We start from the raw sequence: 17,940 nt of genomic DNA on the forward strand, positions 1-17,940 counted from the left end.
AGTTCGCATGAAAAGAGCTGAAAAGCATGACGCACTGAGGGGAAGCCCAGCTGAGATCACTCCCTTTCCTTAACATTGCCCATAGACTGTCTGTGTAGAATTATTAACTTTTTTCCTTCTCTCCTTTTGCCCTCTTTTGCTTCACCAAAGCCCTTCTCCAGTTTCTCAGAAGGCAAAGCAGCCTGAGCTGGGTATGGGAGGAAGGAAGGGAAGGAGACGCTCAAAAGCAGCTGCTCCTTCACTGAGCTCGCTACAACAAAAAAAAAAAAAGACTTTAAGTGACCATATTTCAGAGGCATTTCCAAAATATACAGCACTACACATTCTTGGAAGGCCTCTGGGCCCACAGCATAGCCCTCTCCAATGGATGTGGTTACAGCTACCCACAGGAGACCCACAGATATTAGCCCCTGCCAGTCCCGTGTCCTGTCAGTCCTTCACAGAACTGGGGAAGAAGGGTATTTACTCTAAGCAGTACCATCAGATATTATCAACATTTCTGGATGCTTATCTGTCAAAATCCTCTTTGTTTAATAACCTGATTGAGCTTGTTATCTGGGGAACAAAACTTACCTTCGAAGTGGGAGTATTTTTAAAATAACAGTAACCTGGAAATTCAGAACTATTTCTAGCCTTTCCCCAACTCCACACTCTTCTTTTTTACCTGATGTGAAAATTAACAGTGTTTTTTTTCTGCTAGTATCTTTTAGCTCAGAATTTCCACTGTAGTATAGAGGCTAGTCAGGTTATGGGAGCATTCCTTCCTACCTGTCTGTCATGTTGCTGTAAAATTTGGTAAACTTGAAATTAAAATAGACTATGTTATACCTTGTGTCTTCTAGAAAAACTAAATTGTTTTCTGCTTAGGCCCCTCACAAATGACCACTACCCTAAAACACTCTGCAAATCTAGGCATAATAACAAATGTCATACAAACTCACTCTCATTCAGTGTTGCTTTCTGCTTTCAAATTTGTCCCCAACACACATCTCTGTCACAACAAAATTTGCTTTCCAAAAGCCTTCTTAGAAACTTCTGAATCTGGTCAGGATGCAAATCCAGATTCGCTGATGGCTCTTAACTCTGGACTTTGCAGTGCTAAGATTAATGAAAGCATCATCTTTTTTTTACCAGAGGATGCTTTCTAGTGAAGCAAGGAAATTGATGTTTGAGGACACAGAAATGTTTAGGATGGGATGCCCTACACGTTATATCAGAAGTTCCCACCACAAACTCCTAAGGCAGGGGTAAGCATCTTTCCTCTCTTCTGTTTAAAATTAAAATACCCTAGATGAACTATACAGTTCTTGCTTGTCTTTTGAATGTCTACAGAAGACAAGACAAAGCAAATGGAATTATTTGCATAATGTTTATAAATTATCAATTTTTCACAGCTGCCAGATAAAGACTCCAATCCAAGTTTGATACCAAATAAAGACGATTTAGGAGGCCCTTTTTCTAACAGAGGTTCTTAAGCCTTCCTCAATTCTGCCTGTGTTAAGCAAGCAGACAGTTAACTCTTCTCGAATGTACACGCATGAGGACGTGATGCAGTTGCTGACTGCAGCACTAAAAAGCTGTGATTCTGATACCTACTGAGTTTGGCCTTCAGTTTCTTGCTAAGCATTTCTTACCTCAGCTACAAACAAGTTTTTAAAGCTGACCCTTCTACTAAAAGGAAAAGACTCCTGATTTAGGTGGGCAATCTTGAACGAGTGATAGCTCTGTGTATCTGCCCTTCAGGCACAGGGGATAGAGACAAACTGTTTCATTGGAGCAGCAGCCAGCACAACTCTTCCTGCAGCAGCAAACAGCTGTCATCCTGACACCTACTACATTGGTGCTTCAGCTACTATTCCAGGCTTGTGCTGGACCACTGTGAATTATCAGGTGGAACTGCACAGCAGTCCCCCTGTGTGACTCATCTCTGCTATTTCTAATTTAAGATAGGTTATTTTCCTCCCCTTAACATCTGAAATCATTTTGATCATGATCACAGAATAAGCTTTCATATCAATGTGCCCTGCATATTTGCAGAAAGCCATCTCCACAAAGGACAGCTTTAGCATCACTACATCATTTTCCTTCCTCTGTTATTCTAGTTTTCTGGGCGCCACTCCTGTACTGCATTGGATTCACCCCACTGTTTTTCAAACTAGACAGTTAAAGTTCCCAGGGCAGTGGGTTTTGTCTTCTTTTGTTGCCATTGTTTTTTAGAGATATTCAGAAAATTTTTCCCTGTGTGGTTAATAATAGATTTTCTGTGCTGTGTGCTTGAGGGTGGAATTCCTGTTAGCATTGACTATCTCCAGCCATGTATGGGAAGCTGATAAACTACAGAGGAAGTGTGATTGGGCAAAGGTAATTGCCAGAACGTAAGTAAGACTCATTTTTATGAATTTTTTATGGGTGTATATCGGCAGAAATAAGAAGTTTCACACAGGGAAACCCTTAGACATTAGTAGCATTGGATCAGGTTGTATACAGTAATAATTGCTGAGAAGATGCCAAATGCCAGAGAATGCAAAGAAAAACAAGGACATTATGATGATGATGATTCAGCAAGAGAGCTCATTTGTGGCTGAGAAGTGCCCAGGGTAGAAATTAGTTTCATTAATTGCTTGGTGGGAGAAGAGGGGAGGCCTCTATTAGAGCATTGTCCCATGCACTCCCTGATCCCCAGAGAATGTTAAACAAACAATGCATTTGGAGAAGCCCAGAGGACATATGTCTGGAAAGCTGCAAAAGCTTCCTGCCATCCTTGGGGATAAAGAAGGGAGAGATGAACTGAGCTGACATTTGCTCAAGCTTCTGATTTGTCTTTGTCTAACAGTCCATAATCCCTCACATTTCTCTGCCTACTTCAAAAATTCCCATAGATTCCCTGCTTACATTCTTACCAGTTTAAATTATCTCACTTTAAACCTTCACCAAAAGAACAGTAACTAGGTCAGACTGTGACTAAGTTAAAGTATATGTGTCTAATAAAAATCCTGGAGAAGCCTCTATGACAGTGAATTGGCACAGTTCATGTGCAGTGTGAAAAGAGACCGGGGCAGTAAGAAAATAAAACAAAATTGTGCCTGTCTACAGAATTCAGTGGCACATATGTGCACTGTGACTAATGAGATAATCCAGAGCAGTTAAATAGGAGGTAGAGTCAGCACTGGTAAAGCTTGCTAGAACTGGTGAGAAAACCAACCATTATTTGGGTATAAGGCCAACTGCACTGACCTATCCATGGGTACGTACCTATACGTAGAGAAGTAAAAGAACAATTCAGCCCCTCTCAGTGAGATTTTGGGGCACAGTTCAGTTGCCCACACACAGATATTTTGTGCCATTTGATATACCTACAGGCCAGCCTTGGGATGCATTTGGAATGATAGAGATGCTTGTCTGGGCTTTGGCTGTCTGTGCAGGTTGGACCTCCTCTGGGCCTTGTGGGTTATCTTGTAGACCCAACAAAATGTCCTGGCTATCCAAGGGCAAATGGCATTAGACATTTATGTTTATCTAAATGAACACAGGTAACTGATGCCCAAATCACTTTCTGGGCTCCAATGACTACCTTGACTAGGATCTCCTTTGAGTTAGTCGTGCCAGAAGTCTGCTGCTATTAAGGATGCCCTCCTCACTTCCATCTGCCACTGCAAGTGCCTCTGTCATACAAGAACAAATGAACTAAGACACAGATTGCTGCTGACAGTACAGGAACTTGGACCTATATAATACCTGACACTTAGGTGTTAACACCTAACTTAGGAGTCAAGCTCAAAGAGATGCATTGTTATTTCTTCCTTTCCTACGAGTTGTGCTTTTTTCTTCCCTCTGCACAATTTGTGCAATGCCTTGGAGCATTAGCTAACACTCATCATAGTTGCCAGGGGCAGCCTCTGTGTTCAGTGCTAACACTGCTGCTGAAATAATGTAGCTGATATTTTGACATTCAGAAGCCAAAACAGCCACTTATATTTTGAAGTGAGGTCAGAGAAGAGTTACAACTAGAAAACTTTTCCTACAGTCAAGGTGGCTGATAACTGTGACTTCAGCTCTATGTGCAGAGCAGTGACTATATAACTGTGCCACTTTCCAGCAGTGAGAGAACAAAGTTACAGTGGTGCAACTGGCAGAAATTCCTAAATGTGACTGCCTCAGACACAAACAAATTGCTGCATAGCCTGCAATCTCTGCTACTGACAAAGATGAGTCAAAAGGAAAAAAGGGCAATGGCATGATCACAGTCTATAAATACAAAATGCAGATCTTAAGTTTTTGCTATTGGGTGGTCTTGAATCTAACAGATTTAATATTCTAAGGTCGGTATGGAAGCTAGGTGAATTCATCTAGAAATAAATAAGCAGATTCCTGACCAGTGTGTTACTAAATGCTGAAATAATAGCAGTGGTTGTATGGGCTCTTTGTTGCTGTAAATGTTTTAATGGAGATTAGATGCTTTCTACAACATATGCTCTAGTTGAAAAGCAGTTCAGAAGATTTCTGTTCCAGCGGTTCTAACTAGAGCTTCACACTGTGTCTGCACAGCCCCCCAGCTGATGCAAACATGAAAACATCATACTCCTCAAAAGCCATTCTAATTCTTCCTTTCACACTTTATCTGGAGCCATCACTATCACTGCTACCCCATTCCCAGCCTCCTGCTCACACATACTGCAGGTGGACATTTCACTGAGGGAGACCACAGATGAGTGAGGCCACTTTCAGCTGCCCGGTGAGGTTTTGCCCGACTGACACTTGGCTGAAGTATAGCTCCCTGTGGATTTGCCCACTGTGACTCACCATGCTCCAGGATGTATTTCACAATCTCTCCATTCCCAGTCTTGGCAGCATGGTGCAACAAGGAGCAGTGATCAGGTCCTTGGATTAACAAATTGGCTCCTTTTTTACAACATTCTATGAACTGGATGGGAAAAAAAAAAAAAAGAGAGAGAAAAAAATCATACAGAAAGGTAAGAGGGAAGGAGCAGAAAAACAAATATGTCAGTAAATTCTTTACTGGTTCCAATTTTAAGTCAGTACCAAATTGGAACAAAAGAAAATAAAATATAAATTTAAAACCAGCTTTCAGGCCCTAATATAAAACATCTGAAACCAGAAGTATTGACAATTATATGGGTTAAAGAGAACAGTCTGTATTTCCTAAACAATGAGACATTGCTACTCGACTGGTGATGATTTATTGTTTGCTAGCAATGCTTGCAAACCACATCTGGTGAAACTGTTGGGATATATTAAAATATATGTACTTGATACTAAATTCTGGCTTCTTTACTGAAGACTCAAATTTTTCCTTAGCTCAGGAGCTGAAGATTTTCTGATTAAATCAGAAAATTCCAACTCAAAATTCCACAAGGAGGTGAGGTGACTGTCATGGACCTCCCTTCTCACTGTGCCCCCTGTTCAGGGCTGGCCAAGGAGGAAGCAGAGGAGGGGTAAGAATGAGAGGGGAACAACAACCAGCCAGGTCTCAGAAACGCTGCAAACTTTGGGGGAGGGAGAGTGGGATTTGCAGTGCAGATCAGTGCAGAAAAAGGAGAGAATTGCAACAGTGAGGACTCATTTATGATGCAGCACATCTGAGGAAGGGCAAGGAGTTTCCCCATCAAAGCCACCTCAGGCAAAAGGTTTTCAAGAAGTGGAAAGAAGACAATATTTTTATGACTGGTTGAAGGACTGCTCCCTAGATGCTGCAGGCACAAGTGCTGAGGCAGTGGTATAGAAGGGGCACCTGCAGGCAAAAAGTTGGCCTAACAGCACTGTAATTTTTACAAATGGCTCCAAGCTGGCTTCTCACAGATAAAATTGCAAACATTAATCACAGTCCTCATCCAAATTTGAGGGCATGTTCTCATATCCTGACTTGGCTACTGAGACATGCAGCCTGAATAGCTGTCTGATGTGGGACTTCAGTCATTGGGCACAAAAAATTTTGCATGAGTGTTTTTTTCTCCCAAACTAACTATACCAAGGCACTTCATGTTTTGAGACATCCATCAGGTAATAGAACAACCAGCTGAGGTTTGTTCTACCTGGTCTGGTGGTTGCCTAGGTAGACTTTGAAAAAGCTAGCACTCGGGGGCTTGGCCACCAACCTCACTGGTGTAAAATATCCTTTTGTGTGTAAGGCTGTGTCAGAACTACCCTGCTGTTCAATGCTGCCAGTGTAGTAATTTCCCTGTTAGCAACTGGCACATTGCTCTGTGCAGTGGGCTCTGAATCCTGGGCAAAAGGTGCTGTCTAACACCAGATCCTATTCACACAAATTTCACACCTCACCTAAATGATGTGTTCCCCTAGTATTCAGGATTTCCTGGAAAGGCTGTAAAATGGCCCTTGCCAGCAGTCCCTACAGCCGCCTATTTATGTTTTGAGCAGAGGTGTGATAAAATTTACAGTATATCTGACCAGCAAAAAACTGTGAATAAGTGGACACTCAGTGCTCTGTACTTACCTTCAGTAGATCACCAGATATGACTGCCTGTAAAAGTGCTGCAAAAGGCAAAAAGAAAACTGATGTCAGGCAGAAAGCATTATGCATACAGCCTCACAGCTGAGGACATAGCTCACAGCACGTGCAAGTTAAGACTGACATCCCCCAGTCCACTTGCACTCTCATGTGCTACTAAAACCAGTGCAAACCCTGCACTGACACATATTGGAAAGGCAGAACACAATCCATGGTGATGAAAGCTGTATGGACATCAAGCCATCATTTCCAATGCTGACCTGGAACTGCAGGCTTCTGTCTGAATTTTTCACTTGAGATACTTCTGAGACCTTTCAACAGTGTCCACAAGATGGACAAGGTCGAGTCTCCAGCACCTGAACCAGCACTGAAGATATCAGTGTTATCTACACAGAGAACCTGAAAGTGTCTTCAGACCTGTCAGACTCTGCCATACCAATGGTGGAGTGGTCAGTCAGTCCCCAATACACTAGAACCCCAAATTGTAGATGATTAAGTGACAAGAGAGAAATTTCTTCACAATTACTTGTATTACAAAAACATTATTAGATGCCAGCGGGGAGCAAGTCCCCTGGGTTTGGCAGGCAGGGTCAAACACAGAGCAAGAGCCAGCCCTCACCTTGTCAGCCTTTGTATTTTAAACAGACATAGAAGGAAAAGGCAACAAAGAGGATAAGGGCTCACAACAAGGCAGGACAGAGCTGCAAACAGCTGAGAGCTTCTCCCCACCCACTTCTGTCTGCCCTGAGCCTGTTAAAAAACAGAAGGCAAAAGCCTGGTACTCTCTATTGCCCAGAGAAGCTGTTACAAACCTACCACTATGTGGCTATCTCCTTTTCTCCTCCTTCTCCCTATCATGATATATATTGTAAAAAACAATTATGAATAATCTTTCTGAGACAGCACGTATATGGTTTGCATCTGTCATAGGTTAGCAAGCATAGTCCCGGAAGGGATGTCCTTGCTAAGGGGTGCTTACAGCTTCCTCTGGGACCTGATAGAACCTTTCAGCTGGCCAGTTTGAATATGGACAATTCTTTAAGCCACTTAAAGTTGTGACCGCCTCTGTGACCCACACTTAAGAATAGACAAACTCCACCCCAAGCTCTCTCTCGTTTCCAGCGCTGGGACAGGTGGCCGCGGGCCCCGTGCGGGGGCCAGCGGGCCGGGCCATGGCCATCCTGGAGCCGATGGGCCCTGTTCCACCTGCAGAACCCCCCCCCCCACAGCCCTGCTGTTGGCAGCCGGAGCAGCTCGGCTCTCCCCCCCCTCTCCACTTCCATAAGAAAAATTCAACATTCCAGCTGCAAAGCTGCAAGGCCGAGGTGAGATTAACCCTTTTATTGCTGTGAAGAGCTGAAAACCTGAGGGAAGAGAGAGAGGAGATGCTTAAGGCTGAAATTCTGTTGTGAAGCTATGATGTATCAGAGTATCCCGTTGTAATTTCATGAAGATATGGGGGGTGGAGTGTTCAACTCGTAAGCAATAAGCAGATGCTGACGCAGCTGTAATTTCATGAGAAGTTTGGACAGGGAGAGATGAACCAGATGAGGACTTTTGCTCCAAATGGGAAAGGAGAAAACCTCAGTTCCTAGAGATGCTCCCAGAGATAGTCCTAACGATGAAGAAGACCCTTTGCTCCCAGGGAAGGAGAAGGGCCTCTGTTTATTTTGTTTCTGAACGGCTCAACCTTAAAATTGTACCCCAAAAAACTTCAAGAGTGGACCCTTGAAAGCAGTTGTGGGAAAAGCTGCAAGTCGGGGGAAGGGACTCACATCGCAAGCAGAGAGACTCCTCTTCCTAAATGGACTGAACAATATTTGGAAGTGGGTGGCTGTCTCGGTGTGATACTGTTTTCATAGCACGAGCAAGAAGAGACTTCTCTTTCTAAATGGACTGAACAAGGTTATTATGGAAGTGGTAAACAGACTGAACATCTTAAGGTTTGTCTTTTTACATTGTCAGTGGGAGAAGGGAGGAAGGTGGGGGGAGGAGGAGAGTTCTGAAGGTGGTATAATTTTTTTTTTTTCCTTCTTTTAGGTCTGTTAATAAACTTCTTTATATTCTTTCAAGTTTGGTGCCTGCTTTGCATTTCTCCTAATTCTCATCTCACAGAAGATAAACAGTAATGAGTATTTTAGACCAAACCACTACAGCATCTTAGAAAGCATTAAACACCTGCCTCAACTCATACTTTTTCAAGAGTGTCTAAGCCCATTTCTACCTTTGCATCTAGGCAGTGCAATCAAATTAAGCATTTGCTCAAGTGCTATCCTTGATAAAGATGCCAAAAGCTCACATAAGCAGGAACAAGGGAGGAAAGAGAACCACAGTATGGCCTTGCCTCTGAAAAATAACACACAGGAAACTGCATAGTGGGAATTCCATGATGATCTTGTTACGCCTTCAGAAATGACAAGACATCCAAGCTAAACACTGCAGAAGAGGAAGGATGTTCAAAGGCAACTCAACAAGTGTCCCTTTCTTTGAAAACACCTGTGGCTATGTGGTTTTCTGGTCTCAGTAATGCCTGATGCCCTGGCCACGCAGCAGCAGGAAAAGCAGAAACCCAGTCCAGCTAAGTCCTGTCTTCAGGAAGTAGTAGCAGCAATTCTTGCAACTTTAGATTTAGGGCAGTTTTTCAGTGCCCATGAGTTAAACTAAATCCTAAAAATCCCTCTGGCATCTGTGAGAGCGAGGACACATAGATTTTAGGAATGGAAGAAGGCAAACACCAGCAGGTAAGAGCTAGAACAATCTTCAGTTTTTATTTTCAGTGGCTTACATCCTTCTTTTTCTCCCAAGAGTTCAAACAATTGCTCAGCCCAAATAGCAGAGCAGAAATTTAACTCATGTAATTTGCTTTATCTATTTCCCTCTTTTTTTCATCAATCTGGTCTCACTGACTCCTTTAGTCTACCGCAGTCCGAACTTGTATAAATATTTTGCACTCCTTGCACATGAAAATCAAATGAACTGGTGACATAAGTTTTTCATTGCCTTCTACATCCAATTTTTTAAGACATGGATTCCCTGAAGTCACTTTCCTAAGTGGCAGTGATGCATTTTCTTATGCAGGCCACACTTAAGATTACAGTTCAAAAAAAACAGGAGAGACAGCTATGATTCTACGAAAAGCCTGACAAGATGTGAAAAATCTTCTATGCTGAATATCCATAACCAGAAGCTGGTCTGGTGATAAGGCTATTAGGATAAAGCAGCTCTAAAACAAATTCAACATAATTAGACCAATCTTTTCATCTCTTTCCTAAGCCTCAAATCCAGCAAAGCATTTAGGCAAGTGCTTAGCTTTGAGCTAATTACATTCTTTTCACACCAAATCTACCTGCACTCTTTAAATTAAGTGCTTTGTTACAGTAGAACCTATTGGATAAATGAATACATTACAGATCAACAAAACCAGCTGGCATAACAAGAGATTAGACTACAGTAAAATAATTCAGAGATGTATGTCCCAATGCAGGAAGATTTAGAAGCTGTTGAGCTAGAAATGGAGAAAGGTTCTTTAGAATCGGGAACATGTTTACATAAATATACGAATATTGCTTAGCACACTAACCCCATAAACCCAAATGGGACTGCTGGGCATATTGAGGAGGAGGGTGAAGATGGCAAAAATCACCTGGTTGTTAAAGAGGTGGTGAAGCAAGCAAGCAGATGGCATTGACAAGAGAGAGCAGACTGAGAAGTTGGAGAAAAGTTCTGTTAACATGTAATGCCAGGCTAGCTTAAAATTAGAAACATTAAAGTGAGAATTGTTTTATTTCTTCTAAGCAACACTGCACTGATGGTGTAATACATAAAACAAACTATGCCACTGTTCTGTCATATATAATATACATTCAGGTCTTAAAGAAGTCTCAAAAATTACTTGATTCAATTAACATTTTAATGAAGTCATTATTTTCTCAATTTCTCCTAAGAAAAGCATTTCTCATTACGAATAAAAGTGGTTTATTACCTTTTATATTTATTTAGCAAGTAGCTTTATTGCTGGTGTAAGGTGACAGTTTGGCAAAACTGGTGACTGGAGTTCTCTGTCCATATTTTGAGGAAGCACTTGGTCCCCAGGCTGCCTCCTAAGCAAAGTTCAACCCTCTCCACTGGTACCCCCCTGCAGAGAGTCCCTGCTGCATCACTGAGATCTCAGCTGAAACTGCCTGCAAATGTGTCAGTCCCTGCCCAGAATGATGGATCTTGACAAAACCAGTTACCCAGTTACCTGGTAGGATGTGGACAGCCACAAATGCAGGCCATCTGTGGAAGAGCTGCGAGGGACTAGCAACTTCTGATTTCCACTGGATGGATTTTGAGATGAGATGATGAGACTAACTACCCAACTTAGAAAATAATCTTCATAAAACAAAAACAAACAAAGCAAAACAAAAAGCCAACCAACCAACCAAATCAAAAAACCACCAAAAACCCCACCCAGGCCTGCCAGCAAACACAAAAAAATGACTACCAAAACAAACACCAAAAAAACACTCCCTCCAAAACAACCCCCCTCACACACATACCTGACTTATAAATTATTATTGAGCAGATACAAGTGGATAATGAACCGACAGAAAAAAAACCATGTTGAAAAGGCTGCTAATTGAATTGTGGTAATGCTGCAAACTAATGCAGCTTGAGACACAGGATAAACAACTACTAGTACACACTCATGCTGAAAACATTACTTTTCCTAGGGCATATATCACTCATCTAATTTCTATTTTGGTATCCATTGCTTCCATTGGAAACAACTAGTTTTATTTCATATTCTAAAAATATATGTTAATGTCACTGAGTTACAACAAACATTTTTGTTTCCCAGACAAAATTAACTTATGAAATAACAATTGCTTTCTGGCTCTGCATGTGAAGCCAGCACCATTAAAACAGTGCTGCAAAATCAGTCATTAAACACTAGGCATCAGATAAAGAAGGAGTGAAGTATTCACACTCAGTAACTCCAGAGGCTGCAGGATGCCTGAGAGGTCTCACAGGGTTGCTTGGATGGTCAGAAGAGAAAATAACTCTCCATAGACAATAACCTGGTTTGCCCTGCATCAGTTCACGTTGTGCTCCACAGACTAAAGGAGCTCTAGAGAGAAAATGACCTCCAACTTGCAGCACCTAAATTAAGAGTCAAACTAAGACAGAGAGGGGATCCTTCAGAATGGCATGATTCCAGGAGACAAGTCTGATCACCTCCAGGAATGACAACCAAACAAGGGCAAAACAGGAGGTCTTCTTTTAAGGTTTTCCAAGGTGCGATACTCCTAGCACCAGACAATGCTCATGGTATTGGAAATTTTAGTTCTTCATATACCATACAGGTGCAGAATGAGAACGTCTCATAAATGTGAGGGCTAACAAATGGCTGCAGCACATCAGAAGAATAGAGCAGGAGAGAATCAGAAGTCATCACTATCACCTCACTCACTTCAAAAGCCATGAAAATCCTCAGAAGCATCACAAGCAAGGAAAAACCTCAAACAACTACCCCCTTCCTGGTATGCCCTGCAGAAAAATTTTCTCCTAATCATAAAGCTGCTGATCAGCTTAACACCAAGGACAGACGCAGGGCTCATCGCCAGGTTACTATCACACCAGAAACTTTGCTGCTAAAACACTTTCAGAAAGAACATGAAGAAAAAGATTCTTGTAAACCCATGTAAGTAACATCTCAGGATCACAAGGTTCTTTGCTTAAAGTAGGTTGATATTGGAAGCCGTGCGGGACGGGGAGTCCAGATCCCTCGCGGGGGGAGCGAGAAAAACAGAAGCCAAACCAATATGGTTGAATAAATGCACTCTGATTTATTAGCAGTCTAAAGGCACTTATATAGTATACCAGCTTGTTAGCTCCTAAGTGGCTTAAAGCTTATCAAGACACATTTCTATTTCTACATAATTGGACTACATTGGCAGTTTTCCACAGTCTTGTTATGATCGAAAGAATTTTGTGCTCAACTCCTCTGTATCACTCCCAGATAGCACACCTGCAGGTTCTTTACTCCCTGTATGTTCTCAGGCCGACTGTTTACTTTCACACAGGGACTTTCCCACGGAAAATGTCTCTCACACACACAAGCCTAAAAACCTCCAGCCCAATAGCTTGCACAGTTCTTTTATTGATCCCAATAATTCCATTCTCCAACAGGTTGACACAGAAGATATTTAGTAAGTTAGTTGAATAATGATCAGTGAGTCAGTAAGAGGTGTTGGTCTGCACTGGAAAGAATCTCAAAGAACAGGGGAGTTCTACAGCCTGCCACTGTCAGCAGTACAGGGGTAATGTGTCTTTTTACTTGAGTAAAAGTGATTCGTAAAGCATAAATATCCTCCAGATTTTATCAGTCAGATTGCACACCTGATCTGACCCTTTCAATGCCACATTTGAACCCACTAATTCTGTACCAACTAAGCCACAGGGAATGCTGATTAAAATGTACAGCAATTTTGAAGTTTTCAACACTTACAAGCAATTCTTCAGTAAAGTTCTAAAAATTGTGACTGAAGGGATCGGAATTACTTAAAACTATGTTATAAAGTATATATACCACACCAAGGAGTTGTCACATTCATGATTAAAATGCAGGCAATTATAAACCTATGAATGAAATGCGGTGTGGGAACAGAGTATTATTTGCAATAATGCATCCTAACATGAGTTAAAAAAATACCAGGGTATCAATGCATCTAATCAGAGTATGAGAATATTTAAGCACATAGGAAAGTATCACAAAATTCAGCTACCATAACTCAAGACCTGGTTGGAGCAGGGTGCTTTGACCAGCCTGATCTAGTGGGTGTGGCATTCCTGCCCATGGCAGGGGAGCTGGAACTAGGTGTTCTTTACGGTTTCTTCCAACCCAAACCATTCTGTGATTCTCTAATCTCAAGCACAATTGAGGCTCATAAAACCTTTAGCTCTTTCGAAAGGCACAGTATGACAGTTGATAATCTGAAGTGATCAGCTCCTTGTGGAAACCTCATTTAACAGACAATGCCTGCATCTGTCCAGCCCTTTCTAAGACACTGATTCAGCACTGAGAGTTGATATGCCATCAGCATTTCAGTGCTGGATGCTTCTTACTGGTTGGAGGCAGCTAATAAAAAATATAAGAGCTTTGGTGTGGGGCTTCCAGAATTTGATTCATAGTGTTCACCACCATCTCCTACTAGAGTGCTCAGGGGAACTCTTAAGGAATACCACATAAAATGCTGCCTTGTTTAAATCTTGTAGAGCTGATGATGAAGAAGAAACTATAGGAGAAGGTGACTTCATCAGATTTTTGACAGTTACTAAACTTGGACTATCCTTAACTTCCAGAACATTTCCAACCCTTTATTGCTGTTTTAGACCTTGTGTAATTCATAGAGTCATAAATTTAAAGTAATTAGTGCTTTACACATTGAGAAGTTAAAAGCTGACCCTGTTAGAAGAGTGCTTTTACACAGTTGGAGTCTTCTGAGCTGTTAAAGATCAGCATTACAGAAGTGATAATAAAAGAAGCCCTTGGGGTTTATTTTTCACTAGTTTTACAGAAATCAATAATAACTTCTATATCAATCACTCAAAAAGCTGTGCTTTCAAATGACTGAAGTCCATACAGATTATCATTCAGAAATGCACTCTTTTCTCTGTAAAAAACAATTTGCTCATAAAAGCTTTATGACAAACTGACAGTAATATAACTTACCCAGAAATGTACAGAACTGACTTTTTTCTACTCTAGCTATGATCTCCAGCCTTGACCTGTAGATAAAAGGGGTGGGGGGGACCCCAGGGATTTGGTTTGTGGATTACTTCCCTTCTGAGGGGACTATGAGAAACAGGCACCTAAGATACAGAGCAGTGAATTCACTTGGCATTTCTGAGAGGCCTGCCAGTCCCATAGAACAATTTTAGGGATCCATGAAGAGAAGTTGCAAATCTCTGCACTTGAGCTTTTACAAAAACTTTACCTCTTTCCAACATTTTATCTGCTTTTAAAGTTACAGAAAAAAACCCGAAACCACCTATAACATGCACATGCCAAACTGTCTACATAACTGAGAAGTTAAATTACAAAATTAATAACACTTTTTTGGAATGACTGTGAGCTCACAGGTCTTTGATCTACAGACAATCTCAAGTCTCACCAAAGCTGATGATGCTTAAATATTTCCCTTTGAAGATAAGCTGAGTGAAAGGAGCAATTAAATTCTTCTTCACATATTTTATGCACCTGCAAGTAGTGGAAGTGACTGCCGAAGACTAAGAAAAAAGTAAACAGAAATTAAGCCTTGCAGGTTAAGGGATCTTATAGATGCTGGCAAAAAAAAAAAAAAAAATCCAGAAATAAATGGTTAAATCACTTCTTCTGTATTCACTGAAAAAGTACTTTACATCAAACAATTGTCTGACTGTTAGAACCAAATTTTTCTCCTGATAGAATGAGACAAAGTTCCCCAAATATAAGCTAACTGCTTGGGCAAAAAGCTGCACCAAGCCCCTATTATGGGATACTCGCCCTCTTTCGAGCTTATTATTTTAACAGTGCACTCCTTAAGCCAAGAAAAGGACACAAGCATTTGGTCCTATCACACATCTTTAAGGACTGACTTTTTTCTTATACTTGTGCATAGAGTAAGCAGTATTCAGGAAAGAAGAAAAAAATCACAGAATCATAGAATTGTTCAAGTTGGAAAGGACATTTAAAGGATATCTAGTCCAACCACCCTGCAATAAGCAGGGACATTTTCAACTACATCAGAGTGCTCAGAGCCCTATCCAACCTGACCTTAAATGTATCCATGGATGGGGCATCCACCACCTCTCTGGGCAACCTGTGCCAGTGTTTTACCACCCTCACTGAAAAAAACTTATTTCTTATATCAACCCTCTTTTAGTTTAAAGCCACTAGCCTTTGTCCTAGCACATCAGGCCCTGCTAAAACATCCGTCCCCACCTGTTTTGTAAGCCCCTTCCAAGTACTGAAGTGTCACAATAAGGTCTCCCTGGAGCCTTGTCTCTTCTTCAGGCTGAACAAAATTTCCTTTTTCATGAGAGCATCCTGCAAACACAGCCCATGTACTGAGGAGGAATCTGACAGAAGAATATTCTTGCACAGTTTTTAAAGTTTGGTGCTGAGCAATCAAAATGAAACATCTTCAGCAACAGACAGCTAACAGACCATGAGAATCAGCCACAGGTTTCGGTGCTCAGGAAGAGGCTGCATTATAACCAAACAAGGGGGATTTTGATGAGGATTAATTGCCCATAAGCCTGAAAAGGCCTGAACTTATAAATGTAATTATAACTTCTAAAGAAGCAAAAGTCTCTCATTAGCCATTTTAGGAAGTCTATCCCTATATGTCATATCTTTGTAATCCAAAATCAACCATAAGAAAGCATCTGGTGGTCTACACCTGAAGCAGCTGTATGGGAATGGAAAAAGGTTCCTGAACTTGGTAGAGGAGCTCCACCTCATCCCAAAGACTGCATAAGAAGCATGGTGGAAATATGACAACAAAAAATACATGCAGTTTAGAGGTTTCCTGCCTAGATCATAGTATCTCTTGTGCTAAATAAAGCAGAGACTCATTAATTTTTAATTTTTTTCCAAAATGTATCTGTTTGCTGCCACTGCCCTAAAGAAACAGGTGTTAAACAAGGGTTCTCCACAGGCTTTCAGATTTGTAGAAGTCTTGGGCTTCTTATGGAACCTGAAGGCAATGGCACCAGTCTCGGTAACTCACAACAACTCTGCTGCAGGCACTATTTCCATGAAAGACAAATGAATAAAGAGCCTGAGAGTTCAAAATGCTCCCAAAAGACCAAGAAAACTGACAGGTCAGCAACCTGCTGCAACCAAGAGCTCAGAAGCACATCAGCTGAGCAGCAGCCAGACACACACATCTGATGGCTGTTCAACAAGGGGGATATTGCAAAGGCCTTTACACAGTATCTTGAACTATTTCATCTGTACAGGAAAATGTGCATAAGCACACATTCTCTTGTGGTTTGAGAGAGACACTTTTGAAGTCTGCTGGCCCTCTGAATAAGTCTCAATAACATCTATTTCTAGGATTGCACAAGGAGGTAGAAAACCCTTCTAAATATTTGAGGGTTGTCCTTTAGTTACAAAAGCACTGCATCCCATGCAGATTTGGAGAACTGACACAGTTTTGGTTGCACCTGTTGGCCTAACTTGTGACTAAGAAAAAATATTAACATCTAAAAAAATCAATCATTACTCAGGTGGCTATAAATTTGTATTATGAGCGTTTACATTTTAAGAATTTTGAATTCAAACAACAGCACCAAAACAGTGGTAGGAGAGAAGGGGGGGGGGGGGGGGGAAGTAAAATTAGCTACACATGCTTACTGAAGGGAAAGAAAGGCTAAATTCTCACTTACACAGAAGTCCCTTCATATAACTCTGGAAGGATAAAGAGGCTTTCAAGCGGATGTAAATTACACTCAAGCTGCCTTTAAAGCCCCATTTTCACTCAGACTAGTTTAAAGCTACTTTGATGCCAATTAGAGTCCAACCTGAATTGTTTATGTGGCACTAGTGCAGAGCTGAGAGTGTAGTTGATAGTTAGGAGTGGAAGTATTCAGACCCTAGTATTGAACTTTTGCTACAAGATCGTTTAACTCAGACTTACAAAAGGAAAGGATTGTAAAAAAAAAAAAGGACTGCCTTTGTAAATAGTTCAGAACCCCAAAGAACCGTCACAGATAAACTAAGCACCATCTGGCTCACATCATCTCTTTTTTGCCTTCGTTTTCCCTTCCACCATTTTTGTTTTTCAGCCAAGACAACAATTAATGTCATTCTCAGGAGTGATGCAGTGGAAGAAAATGATGAAGTGAGAACACAAGACAGGGAAGACTTTGGCTGACTAGTGCAGCAATTTTATCAATAGAGTGGCACTACCTTGGCAGAAGGAGAATTCTAGGTAAAATAGTTAAGCAGTGGTTTATTTTTAATTTAAAAATAAATAGGACAGCAAAAAAGAAGCATTGTGGGCCACACTGTTCCTCCCTCTTCCCCGACTTTGCAGACCATTCCCATCACAGGCACTCTTAGCACACTCCCTTAAGGTTTTTGCCACTGCAACACTGGCTGCAGTGCCTTTGCCTGGCAATAGCTAAGTTACTCTTCCTCAACAAGCTGGGGCTTCACAGGAAGACTAAATCATCCAAAAGTCAATTCAAGAATATTTTTTCTATGCAGGTTCTTCAGTGGGTGAAGTGATTGCCACTCTTATCTGACCATGAACAATCCCATCAGAAAAAAACCAAGAAGCAAAGTAGGTTGCAAGGTTACCCAGAGCTTCTGCTTGAAAACAAATGCTCAGATTGAGACAACATATTCCTTACTCGTACTTCCTCCAGAGGGGAAAAAGGATAATGGCAATAGCCATCTTGAAATAAATGTTTTTCTG

At 41.3% G+C, this 17,940-nt stretch overlaps 1 protein-coding gene across 4 annotated transcripts in view; it reads right to left on the reverse strand.

Annotated features, from left to right (window-relative positions):
- Window positions 1–17,940, reverse strand: part of DGKI (diacylglycerol kinase iota) — a 205,117-nt gene that overhangs the window by 7,968 nt on the left and 179,209 nt on the right. For all 4 annotated transcript variants that reach the window (XM_069003139.1, XM_069003140.1, XM_069003142.1 and 1 more), the window contains 2 exons: window positions 6,473–6,510; window positions 4,801–4,921 (listed from right to left, as the gene is read on the reverse strand). In XM_069003139.1, coding sequence (XP_068859240.1) covers window positions 4,801–4,921; window positions 6,473–6,510 — 159 coding nt within the window. The remainder of the gene's footprint in view (window positions 1–4,800; window positions 4,922–6,472; window positions 6,511–17,940) is intronic.

This window comes from Aphelocoma coerulescens, chromosome 1A (genome assembly GCF_041296385.1).
Source record: "Aphelocoma coerulescens isolate FSJ_1873_10779 chromosome 1A, UR_Acoe_1.0, whole genome shotgun sequence".
Lineage (NCBI taxonomy): Eukaryota > Metazoa > Chordata > Aves > Passeriformes > Corvidae > Aphelocoma > Aphelocoma coerulescens.